We start from the raw sequence: 14,617 nt of genomic DNA, 5'->3' as shown, positions 1-14,617 counted from the left end.
TCAAGTCTTCTTTGTGGGTTCAGGCTGCATAGAAAAACATGAATATACAACACCTTAAAGAGCTACTTGTTGAATGAATAGCTGCTCTTTATGGAAACTATATTGTTTATTGGCTACAAAGCAGTGTTGCACGAAGCGCCCCCCCCCCGGTTCCAAGCCCCGAAGCGCGTCCCGTACGGAAGCGCCTAGGAAGCTTGGCCAGAAGCGGCGCTTCGACTTTTTTAGCCGCTTCCTGGAAATTTGGAAGCGTTGTACGGAAGCGCCGAAGCGCGCTTCGTACGGCGCTTCGGGCGTCGAAAGCGTGGCGCTTCGGAGGAAGAAGCGTACGCTTCCCAGACACTTCCGTACGCTTCCCAGACGCTTCCGTACGCTTCCAGAAAAGCTTCCGGAAAAGCGTTTAGAAAATCGTTTTTTTTTCAATTTTTTTTTAAATTTTAGGTGAGTTTGCTTGTTGGGGGTGGGTCCACCTTGGGTTAGGGTGACGAATGAAGGCAAAAAAAATATAAATATAGCAGATGCTCCCTCATGGTAATGTTAAATTCTTAAAGTAAAAGTGACATTCTCCTTTATTTTTCATTTTCATTCTTTTACTTAAATTTTTAACATTACCATGAAATGACTCAGGATGTTTGAGAGTGGTTCCAGCCTCATTGGACTTCATATGGAGAAAATAGATTTTCATATCCTATTCAAAATTCAGCAGATTTAACAGTTTTCAGGTATTCAGGATCAATGGGATTGTGGCATTTCATTAGATTATATCAAGTATGAAGGTATGCGATTAGCATTTAGTCAAGAGCACCAAGCCCTATATGTACCCTGGTGTTGGTGGTGTTAATTGTTGAACTCCTTTGTCACGCAGCACGCCCTTAGCAAAAAATTACCTTTCAATCAAGTCAAAATCATCGATCAAACATGTTAAGCTTTTTCTACCATATTTTAAGTCTTGAATTAGGTAGTTTGATCAAAATTGGGCAATGTTGACTAATATCCCTAGACAATCGAGGTAGAGGCAAAGGCTAGACAAGAGGAGAAGAATCTAGATTCTAGATCATTAATGTACAATGGATGTTATATCTATCTTGATTTATGCAAAAATATGCATGTTTTCATGTCTTCTACAATTAATTTGGTATTTGGGATGTTTGTTTTGAGTATAAATGCAAAAAAATATAAAATATGTATATATATATAGCAGACACTTCCGCGGACGCTTCGCTTCCTAGATTTTTGGAAAATGATGCTTCGGCGTCCCCGCTTCCAAAAAACGCTTCCGCTTCGCTCCCGCATTGCTACAAAGCCTGCTGAGGATTTGCTTCCGTTGTGATGTTTGTGTGAAACAATTTCTGGTTTGCTGGGTCTGAACCTTTTTTTCATTTCTTTTGGCCTTTTGGTATGATAGTGTTAAGAAAATTAATGAATTGACAATGATCTAGTGGAACGAAGGAAATTATGGTAAGATGATAAGGTCTTAGTAACAAAGGCAAGACTTTTTTAACTGGTGTTTTACTGTAGTAAAGATACCTGAAACTCTGTTTTGAAGGTTAGCTTATGCTTATTCCATATTTTTGTTGTTTAACACTCATCTGGGATGTAACCTTAGTCACCAGATACGCCGAATTTGAAGCATTAAATTCGAAATTCGGCGTTTTTCAAGGGAAAACGAACATATTCGGCGTTTTTCAAGGGAAATTCGGCGTTTTTCAGACCTTGCAAGGGTTGGTCACCAAGTATCAAGCATTAAACATCACTTTTTTGTGGTCAAATCTCCAAATTTTCATTCCCTAGCTCTGCTAGTTATTTCTCTATAAGGCTGATCTGTTATTGGCATGTGTATGTGGGCTAACAAACTGTGGTTGCAGCAGTCATAAAGGTCTGATATTTGGTTTTGAGCTAACAATTGGTGAGTGCAGCTATTGAAAAATTGATCTATTCTGATATAAAATTTGATATTAAGCATTTAATAGTCTGATTATAAGGATAATCATGATAAAATTCACTCCATACCATTTCTCATATGCATATGATATATCTTTAATATACATTTTTTTTTTCGAATTTCTATATGTCGAATTTTATCGACAAAATTTGAGTTGCCGAACTTTATTCGAATTTCATGGTCCTCGAACTCGAACTCGAACTCGAACCTGGTGACTATGGATGTAACCTTAAAGACTTCTGTAAATTCATTTTATGAATAAGAAATATGTTTGTGTTGGAAAGTGATGAGTATGGTAGTCCTTGTTTGTTAAAAAATGTTATGCCTTTTAGGATTCAGTAGAATATGCCTTCATGGAGTGCATCGACATGAACATGCATATATCTTTCTCAAGTCTTCTTTATGGGTTCGGGCTGCATGGAAAAACATGAAAATGTAGCATCTTAAAGAGCTACCTGTTGAATGACTAGTTGCTTTTTATGGGAACTATATTGTTTATTGGCAACAAAGCCTACTGAGGATTTGCTTCTGTTGTGAAGTTGGTGTGAAATAATTTCTGGTTTGCTGGGTTGGAACTTTGTTTCATTTCTTTTGTTCTTTTGGGGGAATGGTGTTAAGAAAATAAAGAAGTGACAATGATCTAGTGGAATGAAGAAAAGTATAGTAAAATGATGAGATCTTAGAACCAAAGGCAAGACATTTTCTACCTTTAATGGTGTTTTACCATTTGAATGAATGATTGGGAACAGTCAATTTCATAATTTGTATTGCAGAGTAACATAGATGAGTTATACAACATGCTTCTAATAATGTTTGTTTTCTGTATCATCTAGCATGCAGGCACAATATCCAGCCAACACCAATGTTCTTTATGTTGACTTGCCTGCTGTTGAACGGATTGGATCAAGCAAAACTGTGGCATCTTTACCAGGCATGATTTTGAACCTGAGGAAGCCTATTATCTATGAGGACTATCTTGGTGTGAAGCATAGGTATAATGCCAATGAGAACTTGTCCACTCTTTTCTGTTGATTTCGCTTCCTGTTTTCCCTTAGAAGGGGATACATTACATGCTAGTGGATGCTTCTCATTATTGTGGGTGCAATCATAGCATATACATAAATAATATTCCTTGAGTTTTACTAGGTGGTATCTTTATTTATTTATCTTTTTTTAAATTTTTTCTTTTAAATTCTAAAGAAAAATGTGCAAAGAATATGTATTCTCACAGATTGTAGACCTTGTCAAATACAATAACTCACAAGGTGGATCACTTTCTAACTGCGATGCAAATGTCATTGCTCAAGTTAGATGCCATGTTCTAAGAAGTTTGCAACTATGAGATTGTTACCTGCCCATGTGGGTGACCCTTACGAGACAATTTTTCTCTTGATGTTTTAGCTTTCCAACTAGCAGCCCTATCATGATCCATAGATAGCTAGCCTTAGATGCCTCTCATTCATGCTCCAGTTAGTGCTTTCTTCATCTAGCTTGCTCTTCTAATGAAAGTGAGTCATCAAATATGAGGTACATTAAGCATTTTTGTATTCGAGTGCTTTCATTTAACGTTTAAGGAAATTTTAGTATAGATCACAGGTTGGATGATTGACTGCTTTTGATTGTACACTTGTTCCCATGCTTTGCCTTGGTGGTTATCACTTGCCCCTAGTCCAGTGTGACCTTTGTTGAGGTCTTTTTTTTCATTGTCTAGTGTTAGAAGATCAGAAAGGTAGAAAGATTTTTTTATACTTGATAACTATTTGTGATGTTCTTGATTTCTGATTAAGTTTCTTTATATCTTCTTTCTCTTAGTTCATCAAGCAATTACCAAAGAAATAGCACATAAATCAATGGACACCAGATATAGGCTTACAACCAGGGCAAAACCCCTCTCTAGGGGAAAACTCAGTCAATAATTCTATCTTCAATAGTTTTCTTGAGATATTCCAAGACTCTAGACCTTGACACAAACTTTCCTCCACACCAAGTCAACCTTCTTCTTCTCTTGTAGATGATCCTACTTGACCTGGCAGTAGCAATAGCAGTAGCAACACTTACTTCGACCCAGATACTTTGACCTTGCTTTGGAGACTTCGTTCTTCATTGAAGGACTTTGATCTTCACTTAGAAATTTCAATCTTGGCCCAATACAACTTCCTGAGGCAACAACATCCAACAGTAGCAACTTTGACCTATAGTAGCAACAACATGCAACAACTAGCTATGACATCAACAAGAGAACTTCGATCTTCCAAACTAGGGCACGAGAGAGAGATAGAGATAGATGCACCAAAACTTCGATTTTCCTTCCTTCTCCTAGACCAAACTCACACTCTTTTTGCCTTCTTTCCTCCGCTTCGCACTTTTTCCCAACTTCAAGAGATATCGAACTTGTTTGTTGTGAGTGTTCTTCAATTGAAATTCGAACTGCATCATTTATAGTCCTTTGGTGAGGTTGAATAGCCCTCTTTGAGGTCGACTTGATCATCTTAGGGCTGACTTGGTGTGGAGGCAACATAAGTCATATTTGACTCAATACTTAACCTTTTTACATGATTCAAAAGCCTAAGAAGGGTCTCTTTAAAAGAACAATGACTCTATTAACTCAGAATAAATCCTAAAAGTCCTCAATGGGGAAATTGACTTAAAACATGATGACCCAAACATGAAACCCATGCTTTAATAAGTCATAATAATAATAATAATAATAATAATAATTCATTTCTTTATTCTTTTGACAAGTACATTACATGATGACTCAAATACATTAATGAAGACCGAACCTAGTTACATTTTCCAACACTCTCACTTAACTAGGGAGGTATTCATCATATACAAGTACAAGGAAGATCTCAACTATATGAACCATGAAGAACTTTAAGCACCACAATGCCATGGACTAGATTCTTGACCAGGGCAATCTATCTAAGTGGGACCAAGATGGACTCAAGCTTTCAGCCTCTATAGGTACCATCGGGCTTACTTGTTAACCATCAACCCAGGGATCCAAGTGTGTATCCAAAATTAGAGCTCTATGTCCAACACCACCTGTCGAACTTCGGGACCTAGACATCAACACAAAGTGCTGGCCAGATGTCCTCCCAGGAAACGCTTCACTCACAAAGCCTCAACACTTCTTGATCTAGTAGTTCAAGGATAACCAATCTCTCCCAATCAAACTGATTGGTAACCAACATGCTATCAAAACCTTTGAGAGATTTACCTGTACAAACACAACCCCAATCAATAATATACTTTTACATATTCATAAATAAACACAAACCTTTAGGGTTTTCTTGATGTTGCTTCTCAAACACGATTAGGCTTATCAACTGAATCTTTAATACTTTTCTTTTCATATAGCAACATATTCTTCAGACTTCGTTCTCCAATCAAAACTATATTCTCCCTCTCAACCAGGGAGATTTTCTCTATATAGGCTCCTTCTTAACCTAGGTAAATCAACTTATTCTTTTCGAAATCGGAGAATCTTTCGTGGCTTCCATCCATCTTATCAGAGTTATTCTTATCACATCATTTTTTTTTTCGTTCGATCATCTTCACCATTTTGCAGATTGTGTACCTCCACAACTTAGATAACAAGTATAACCAAAACTATAGAAACATGAAGTTAATCATATTAGAATCATGGAAGCATTTCAACTTTATATATATCAGATACCCAAACAAGAGATACATACACTTCAACATTTTGCTAGGGACTTTGTCATAAACCCTAGACTATTTTATCAAGGCTTGTAAAGCAACTCCTAGAATTCATATGTTAGACTTCCTACTAAGGTTTCATATATAAGCTTTTAACATTCAACAACCAATCACAACTCAATCAATAATATGACTAACATCCACTAGGGTTAGCTACAAACCCTAGATTTTCTTATTTCAACAATCACCATATAGATTCATAGATTTCAGATTGTCATATCACACATACTAGAGAATTTAACTACTACTAGGGTTTAGTTTCAGAACCCTAGATTTATCAAATAACATCATCCTAGAATATCAAACTCAGACAAAGGCTCATATTAATCCCTAAGACTCATGACCAACAATAATTAGGTCAACGCACATATCTAGGAATTCATCATTAATCATAAGCATAACATATGTCAGGTAATGTTAATACATTAAACATATACCGACCTAGACCAAGCTAAGATTTCAATCACACGGACACATATATGTTGAGAATACAGTAGGGCAATGTATATGTTAATTCTCTTAACTTGATAACTGTTTGTGTTAGCTTTTTACTTATTAGCTTTGATCTTTGTTAGTTCAATATGCAATACATCAAACAACTACCAAAACAGTAAGAACAATGACGCAGTATGTAGGCTCCAAGCCAAGGCCAAAACTTCTCCTCTTGAGGGGAAAGCTCGTAAAATCTCTTCTTATCTCTTAGATCTTTCAATTGAAAAATACCATGATCTAGACTTAGACAAGTATCCTCCAAGATCAAGTCTTCCTCGACCTCCTGCTGCAATATCTTCGACCTCCCCAGTAAATCCGAAATTCTGCCCCAACAACTACTGCAACTGTTGTTGCTTCACTAGGAGACTTCGATCTCCTTCTTGCTGCTCTTCCCTTGACCTCGCTTGCCTTGATTTGAGTCTTAGGGCTATAAGGAAACCCTAAGAGACCTTCGCTTGCCTTCTAACTCTTGCTTCTTCCAAAATCGAACTTCTAGACTTCACCAGTGCAGAAACACTAACTTCACATTCCCAGAAGAAAGAGAGAGAGACCCAAAACACTTTGACTTCTTTTGCACACTTCTTTGTTCGTCCTTCTACTACTTCCTCCTTCGTATGAGACATGAGTGAGTGAATTATCCAAATGGAGGACAAAGTCCTCTTATATATATGCTTCCTTTAAGGGTGGACATGTCTCTTCACTTAGGCTGACTTGACAGCTTATGTAGGCCGACTTGATCTTGGAAGTATTTCGACATCTTCATGACAAAATACATTTTCTTTTACAATTTACAATGTGCCCATAGGGTCTTCCATATATGACAATGACTCTTATACCTAGGACAAACCCTAGAAGCACTCAATGGGTGCTTGACCTATAAAATAAAAGAACTTGAGCATGAAACCCATGCTCCAATAATAATAATAATAATATCTTTTTCATTTTATATATACAAGAATACATTTCATACTAATGAAGACTGAACCTAGTTACACATTTTTCAACAATATATAAACCTAGGGCTTCATTCCTAGGATCTTATAACAAAGGTTTTGCTTATAGGCCCAACCAAACCCTAAATATCTAGGGTTTCATAACATAGCAAAGCAAACCCTACAATATCAAAAACTTCAAAGGTTCGAGATTTGAGACATCATTTCAACCCTAACAAGTTAGGGTTTTCATGATCATATCAAAACCCCAAACATGACATCAATAACAAAATAGCATTTCACAATAACCCTAAGTAGTTTTAGATTTTCAGACATTAACATTAACATTAGCATACCCTTAGGTTAGGGTTTTCTAGAGAACCTGTCTAGGGTTCTATAAAATCAATTAAGAATATGAGGGTAGATTTATCAAGTGATGAATCACCTGAAACAAGAATCATTGTGATTCAATATAGCTAGACATAATGATGTTAGTAATAGATTATTAAATGAATAATCCTTTCTAATAAAGAAACCAATGTTTTGTTGTTTGAGACATACCTTTGTTCCTTGACAAACCTTGTCTTGGGAGGTCCTCTTCCATACTCCTTGAGGATATAGCAAATGTTTTTCCTAATTAAGACAATAGAGGGAGAATGGTGATTAGTATTTAACATAATCAAAACTTAAATAAGTATAAAACCAAAATTTGAAAGGAAATGAGATACTTATCTTTGGGAGATGTAGGGGGCTCCCTCCGAAGCTTGAGGGATACCTATAAACTTATAAAACAAAAGAATTATGTCTTTTCCAAAAACATGTTAAAACCTATAAATTCTAAACATCAAAAATACAAAATATAATATCTAAAACTAGAAGCAAAGGACATAGTAATGCAAGTCCCTTATATCAGATTCTTTGGGTTTGGCTTTCTTTAGGTCTTCTTCTTTAACAACATTGGCTTGATCTCTTTCTCTCTTTTTGTTTCTTGGATTGTTGAGACAGTCACTCCTATAGTGGCCCTTCTTATGACATTTGTTGGAATTTCTAAGTCTGACACGTTAGAAACCCTCCATTCACTTTACTTATTTATTCCTACCTACTTGTTCCGTTACTTAACAAGTTATTTACAATGTAAATACTGAAAATAAACACTATTGCTAAAAGAATGTTGAATCAAAATTAATTCAGAATGAGCAAACAGCTCAATGATAATACAGAGATATTTACAATAATAGAAACATCAGGTTTCTATGTAGAATATGGAAACAATCAGTTTCGTCTAAGAAACTGCTTAAAAGAAAAAATAGCAACATCTAAAAGACTGAGTATTAAATACTAAATAGGAATATTCTAATACCCTCCCTTAATACTCAATCTATTTACAACACCAATAGACCCTCTGAATTTTACAAATTTATCAGGACCAAGAGCCTTGGTGAAGATGTCGGCGGGCTACTCTGTTGTGGGAACATATTGCAACTGAACTGAGCTGTCTTCAACAAGCTGGCGAATTTAGTGGCAATGAGTTTCCACATGCTTTGTTCGTTCATGAAAGACTGGATTCTTGGCAAGTTTGAGCACTCCCTGATTATCACAAAACAAAGAAGTAGGCCTTGTCTGGGAAACATGCATATCTGCCAGCATACGTCGAAGCCAAACTGCCTCACAGGATGCCTTAACTGCTCCCCGATACTCTGCTTCTGTTGAGGAGAGAGCCACTGCCTGTTGCTTCTTACTAGTCCAAGTAACAGCACCGGATCCTAGATTAAACACATACCCAGCTGTAGATTTACGGTCATCAACCGAACCGGCCCAGTCAGAATCAGTGTAACCACTGAGTATAGGATTGGAACTTCGAGTGTATAGGAGGCCATAATCAGAAGTGCCACGCACATATCGTAGCACACGCTTTGCTGCTTGCCAATGATCAGCTTTAGGAGCGGACATGAAGCGAGAAATGTAGCTTACTGCAAAACTGATGTCAGGTCTGGTAGCAATAAGATAGATGAGACTGCCCACTAATTGCCTGAATAAAGTTTCATCCACAAGGGGAGAGGATGACTGAGCTGAAAGTTTGAGCCCTGGTTCCATAGGAGTCGTGGCCGGTTTGCAATCCTGCATTCTGAACCTGTCCACAAGATTTTTGGCATACTTGGACTTCTGATTTTCAGTATGCCAAACTTCAACCCCCAGACAGTAATGAAGAAGTCCCAAGTCTGTCATCTCAAAAGTTCTGCATAAATCTTGTTTGATCCCATGGATCAAATGTGCAGAGCTGCCAGTAATGATAAGGTCATCCACATAGACAACCACAAACAAGATATCATCACCAGTATGCTTGATGTACAGGTTTGCATCAGATGGGCTCCGCTGAAAACCCTGATCTGTCAGGTACTGATCAATTTTCAAGTACCAAGCCCGAGGAGCTTGTTTCAATCCATAGATTGCTTTAGCTAACCGACACACTTTCTGTTCTTGACCAGCAACCTTGAATCCTGGAGGCTGCGTCATGTAGACTTCTTCTTGGAGATCACCATTTAGGAAAGCACTTTTTACATCCATCTGATGAACTTTCCAATTGAACTGAGCTGCTAGGGCAAGGACAAGCCTTGTGGTACTCATCTTGGCTGTAGGAGCAAAAGTCTCCTCATAGTCGATGCCTTCCTTCTGTGAGAACCCTCGAGCCACAAGCCGAGCTTTATACTTGTCTATGGTTCCATCAGCTTTGTATTTCACTTTATACACCCATTTGCAGCCTATGGGCTTTTTTTCTGCAGGAAGATCAGAAAGTGTCCATGTGTGATTCTTCTGAAGACTCTGGAATTCGGCTTCCATAGCCTGTTCCCACTCAGATGTACCCTTAGCCTCTGAATAGGTTTGAGGCTCAAAAATACTGTGTAGGTTAGCCATAAGAGCAAAATTGACTGTAGACTGTTGTCTGTTCTTATGTCTAGAAGTTCTACCTTCAAGGAGCTCATCATCCCGGAGATCACCAATGGTTTTAGCCCACCATTTAGGCCGAAGAGTAGAAGAACCAATATCAGGAGTAGAGGAACCAATATCAGGAGGAGGTGGAGAAGACTCAAGAGCAATAGGGGCCGTAAGAGGAGGGTTATTTTCTGGAGGAAGCTCAGATAGAGTAGTATCAAATACTGATGCTACATCATCCCTCCCATCAGGTGGACCGACCGGAAGACGAACACTGTGAGGCTGATCCTCAGAACACTGCTCAGAAGAAGAAGACTGAAAGAATCCTCTGTCTTCATCAAATACTACATCCCGACTGAAGCTAAGACGACCAGTGGCTATATCTATCAGCCTATAGGCCTTATGATGATCACTGTACCCTGTCATCATGAGTTTCTGGCTTTTGGAATCCAATTTAGAGCGCTTAGCAGCTGGAATCCAAACATATGCAACTGAGCCAAATACTTTGAGATGACTGATCTTAGGCTTACGGCTAGACCAAACCTCTTCAGGAGTCTTCCCTGTAACAGCCTGAGTGGGTGATCGGTTAAGAAGGTAAACAGCAGTAAATACTGCTTCAGCCCAGAATCTGTTTGGAACACTCCTGTGTTGTAACATGGAACGAGCCATTTCAACAACCGTGCGGTTGCGACGCTTGACAACACTGTTCTGCTGAGGAGTGTAAGGTGTGGTTAGTTGACGTTTGATGCCATGAATATCACAGAAGTTGGCAAAAGCTGAGGAACAAAATTCCCCCCCATTGTCGGTCCTAAGGGTCATGATATTACAACCAGATTCTTTTTCAACTAAGGTTTTAAACTTCTGAAAGGTACTAAGAGCATCAGATTTATTTTTTAGAAAATACACCGACATCTTTCTACTGAAATCATCTACAATAAGTAAAAAATCTTTGCAAGCAGTGATAGAAGCTGTATTCATAGGACCACAAATATCAGCATGAAGTAACTGAAGTACCTTAGATGCGCGCCAAGATTCTCCATCTTTGAATGAAGACCGATGTTGCTTTCCCGCTTGACAGGTGCTGCATACCCCCAACTGCTGAGTCTGAATATCAGGTAATCCTGACACAAGTCCCTCCCGAGAGAGCTGAGAGAGATACTGCATATTTAGATGCCCATATCGCTGATGCCATAGAGTGCTGATGGGAGAGACACGTGCTGCTAGAGCCACTTCTGGAGAGTCACCGGTATCAAGTAGCCTGTATAGACCATGGTCCTCTAGGCCAACAACAACTGTTAGACTGGTCTCCCTGTCAATGATGGAGCACTTGTGTGCACTGAACACAACATCAAGCTGAGGAGAATTCCTCATAATCTGGCTGACAGATAGCAGATTAATTTCCATACTAGGAACATAGTATACATTCATAAATATGAGTGTGCGTTCACCAGACTGAATTTGAACTGTACCTCTGCCAGCTACTGTGTACTTCTCACCTCCGCCAAATACCACAGAATCACTGAAAGGTGAGAAGTCAATAAACCAGTCACGCCTGTGAGAGAAATGGCGTGATGCACCAGAATCAATGTACCATGCAGAGGAAGGAACATGATCTGAAGACCTTTTAGCCATAAAGGCGTAAAAGGCAGACTTTGTCTGCTCGGAATGCTCTGCAACATTTGCTGTCTGATGTGGCCCTTCCTGTTTCTTCTGTTCAGAAGCAATCCTCTGTCGGCAATATTTCTTCATGTGACCAAACCTATGACAGTAATTACACTGCACACTTTTCTTCCTAGCAGGATCAAAAGGCTGAGAAGAGCCTTTCTGCTGAAAGGACTGAGAGGACTGATATTTTGCAGCAAATGCATTTTCCGAGGACACTGATGAAGCACTACTACCAAACTGCTGTTTCCACCGATCCTGCTGCAGAAGTTTGGTACATAATTCTGGAAACTTCAGATCAACATTTGTGGTGGTAATGTTGAGTGTTTCGATGAAGTGTTCATAAGATTTCGGTAGACTTTTCAAAGTAATGACTACCATATCTTCTTCCTCCATGGTCCGACCAATGGCTTCGAGCTGATCTCGAATGTCTTTAATTTTGTTGAGATGTTCCTGTAAAGACATATGTTCGTCCATCATGATGGAGAACAACTGATTTTTGAGAAAAAAAGCTCTGCTTTTGTCAGATGTCTCATGCAGTTCTTTCAACTGTTGCCAGATTTCGGCAGCTGTCTTGGCAGAAGGAATCTGTGGTAACTGATCATCAGCAAGAGAGAGCTTGAGAAGCATAACAGCCTCTCGATTTCGATCATCAAATTTATCTTGATCGGTACCAGCTGTACCGGGACGAAGCTCTTTGCCCAAAATGAGCTGATCAAGACGCCTGTATTCAAAAATGGTCAACATTCTTTGTTTCCAAATGTTATAGTTGCTGCCATTAAAGCGTTGATTTCCTTCTAACATCAGATTGGTGAGCGTGGCCATTTTCCCAAAGAAAATACAGAAGTCTGACACAAAAAAAAATGTAGCTGCCTGCTTATCCTGGTGTAAATCAAAACAGAAAATATTTACCCAGCAAAAATATATCTCCCCAGTCTAAAAAAATAGCAATAGAGCAGGTTCCACTGCTGTAGCTGTACCCTTCTTTTAAATTTTACAATAAATATTCACGATGGAAAAAATCCGCTGACTTGTATATGATACCTTGGACACTATTCAATAGATTGGAGCGATCATCTGAAATATCCCAAATTGGGAAAACTGCCGGCAGACAAGACCGTTGATGTTAAAACAAATACGTAGATTGAACAAAGTGAACCCACGTGAGCCGTCGAATGCCGTCAAGGCTTCACGTCTTTTTCCCGGTCTCTTCTTGCTGGATCTCTGAGAAAAAAAAAAACGCTGCTGCTTCACAGTAATTATTTATCGGTCTTCTTGCTGGATCTCTGATACAAAACGCTGCTGCTTCACAATAATTAATTATCGGTCTTCAATGGCAAAATGACGTATCAATTGTCTACGTTTATATGCGTTTGTGATATAACTGATGCAAGCTGTGGAAATATCTTCAAATTTACGGCAAAATGACGTATCACGATGAGACCAATAGAAAATACGAGAGCCACGATGAGATGACAGGGGTTCAAAAAACAAAAAGACTGCTGCCCATAACACGCAGAGCGTATTTTCAAACCAGACGAACCATGCAACCCGGGAATAGCGATAGCTCGATCACCAATCCAAAATAATTACACGACTCCGATTTTCAAAACAAATGAGATTTGAATGAGAAGAAACACCTGGGTCACCTTTGCCGAAGAAATAGCCGGATTCGAAATGTCGGACTTTAATTTCAAGGCGATTTCACAATTCTGAGCCGGAAAGCCGTCCAGTTTTAATTCACGATTTCACGATTCCAAGCCGGAAAGCCAAAATGACTTTCACGATTCCGAGCAAACTGGCCAGCCAAAAAACAAATCCCGCTCCCACGAAACGGTCACCGCCACAAAGTTAATTCCTCAGAAAAATGATCATGCAGGAGAAGAATCCATTTCTGTATCGAGATGGATGACTGTAAGCTTTTATCACAGCGAGCAAAGCCGAGGCTAAGACTCAGTGAAGGCTACCTGGATTACAGAGGGCTCGACCTTAGAAAGGACTCAAGAGATTAAGATGCAGAGAGAATAACTGTTCAAGAAATCTCTTAACCTTGCTCCGATACCATAAAAGAATGTTGAATCAAAATTAATTCAGAATGAGCAAACAGCTCAATGATAATACAGAGATATTTACAATAATAGAAACATCAGGTTTCTATGTAGAATATGGAAACACTCAGTTTCGTCTAAGAAACTGCTTAAAAGAAAAAATAGCAACATCTAAAAGACTGAGTATTAAATACTAAATAGGAATATTCTAATAATTGCATGCTCAACATATTACAGATCAACAACTGAAGGAAACAGAAACAATCACACCAAATGACACCGTTATTTTTGGACCAATGTCCCCGGAAAAACCCAATGCGGGAAAATCGGTGCAGCAATTTGAGGGTTTTCTTATTAAGAAATTTCAGAGTGCAATCTGGGTGCCGAATCCGACTTACCCAACAGAGACTTTTCTTGGCAGTAGTACCTCTCAGTCTGAGACAAATGTCCCGACTGAAACCTGGTAAACCCTTCGGCAGCTCCTCAGCGCCAATCTGCCCTAGAAACCCTGGCGTTTGCCTTTCTAGACTGCGTCAGCATATCTCTGCCCAACGCTCGCCCTGTGTCACCCTGAATGGGCCTGCGTCAGCCTTCTTGCCCTCTGCGTCGGCAACGCTAGCCTCTCTGAAGCATTGCGCAGCTCTCGGCTACTTCTGCGTGGCCCTGCGTGAGCCCTGGCTGCTACTGCGTCACTCTCTTTGGCTCCTACGTTGCGCTCCCGACACTATCTCTGCCTCTCTGTCTCTCTGTACTCAATGCCCTTCAGCTGCAACTCCGATCATTGATTCTATCTCTCTTAGCAAACCCCGCTCTAGAGAATAGAATGATTGATCACTCTGGTGTCTTCTCCAAGTGACCCTCAAGCCTCATCTTATACTTTTCCTGTT

The 14,617-nt window shown here is 39.2% G+C and overlaps 1 protein-coding gene across 3 annotated transcripts in view; it reads left to right on the top strand.

Moving 5' to 3' along the window:
• Positions 1-14,617, top strand: part of UGP3 (UDP-glucose pyrophosphorylase 3) — a 216,475-nt gene that overhangs the window by 58,934 nt on the left and 142,924 nt on the right. For all 3 annotated transcript variants that reach the window (XM_089437166.1, XM_089437165.1, XM_089437167.1), the window contains exon 8: positions 2,773-2,931. In XM_089437166.1, coding sequence (XP_089293292.1) covers positions 2,773-2,931 — 159 coding nt within the window. The remainder of the gene's footprint in view (positions 1-2,772; positions 2,932-14,617) is intronic.

This window comes from Pinus tabuliformis, chromosome 5_2 (genome assembly GCF_031772625.1).
Source record: "Pinus tabuliformis cultivar Carrire ecotype Pingquan chromosome 5_2, CPIR1, whole genome shotgun sequence".
In the NCBI taxonomy this organism is placed as follows: Eukaryota; Viridiplantae; Streptophyta; class Pinopsida; order Pinales; family Pinaceae; genus Pinus; species Pinus tabuliformis.
The sequence above is the reverse complement of the archived record's forward strand: the minus strand, read 5'-3'. Positions and strand labels throughout refer to the sequence as shown.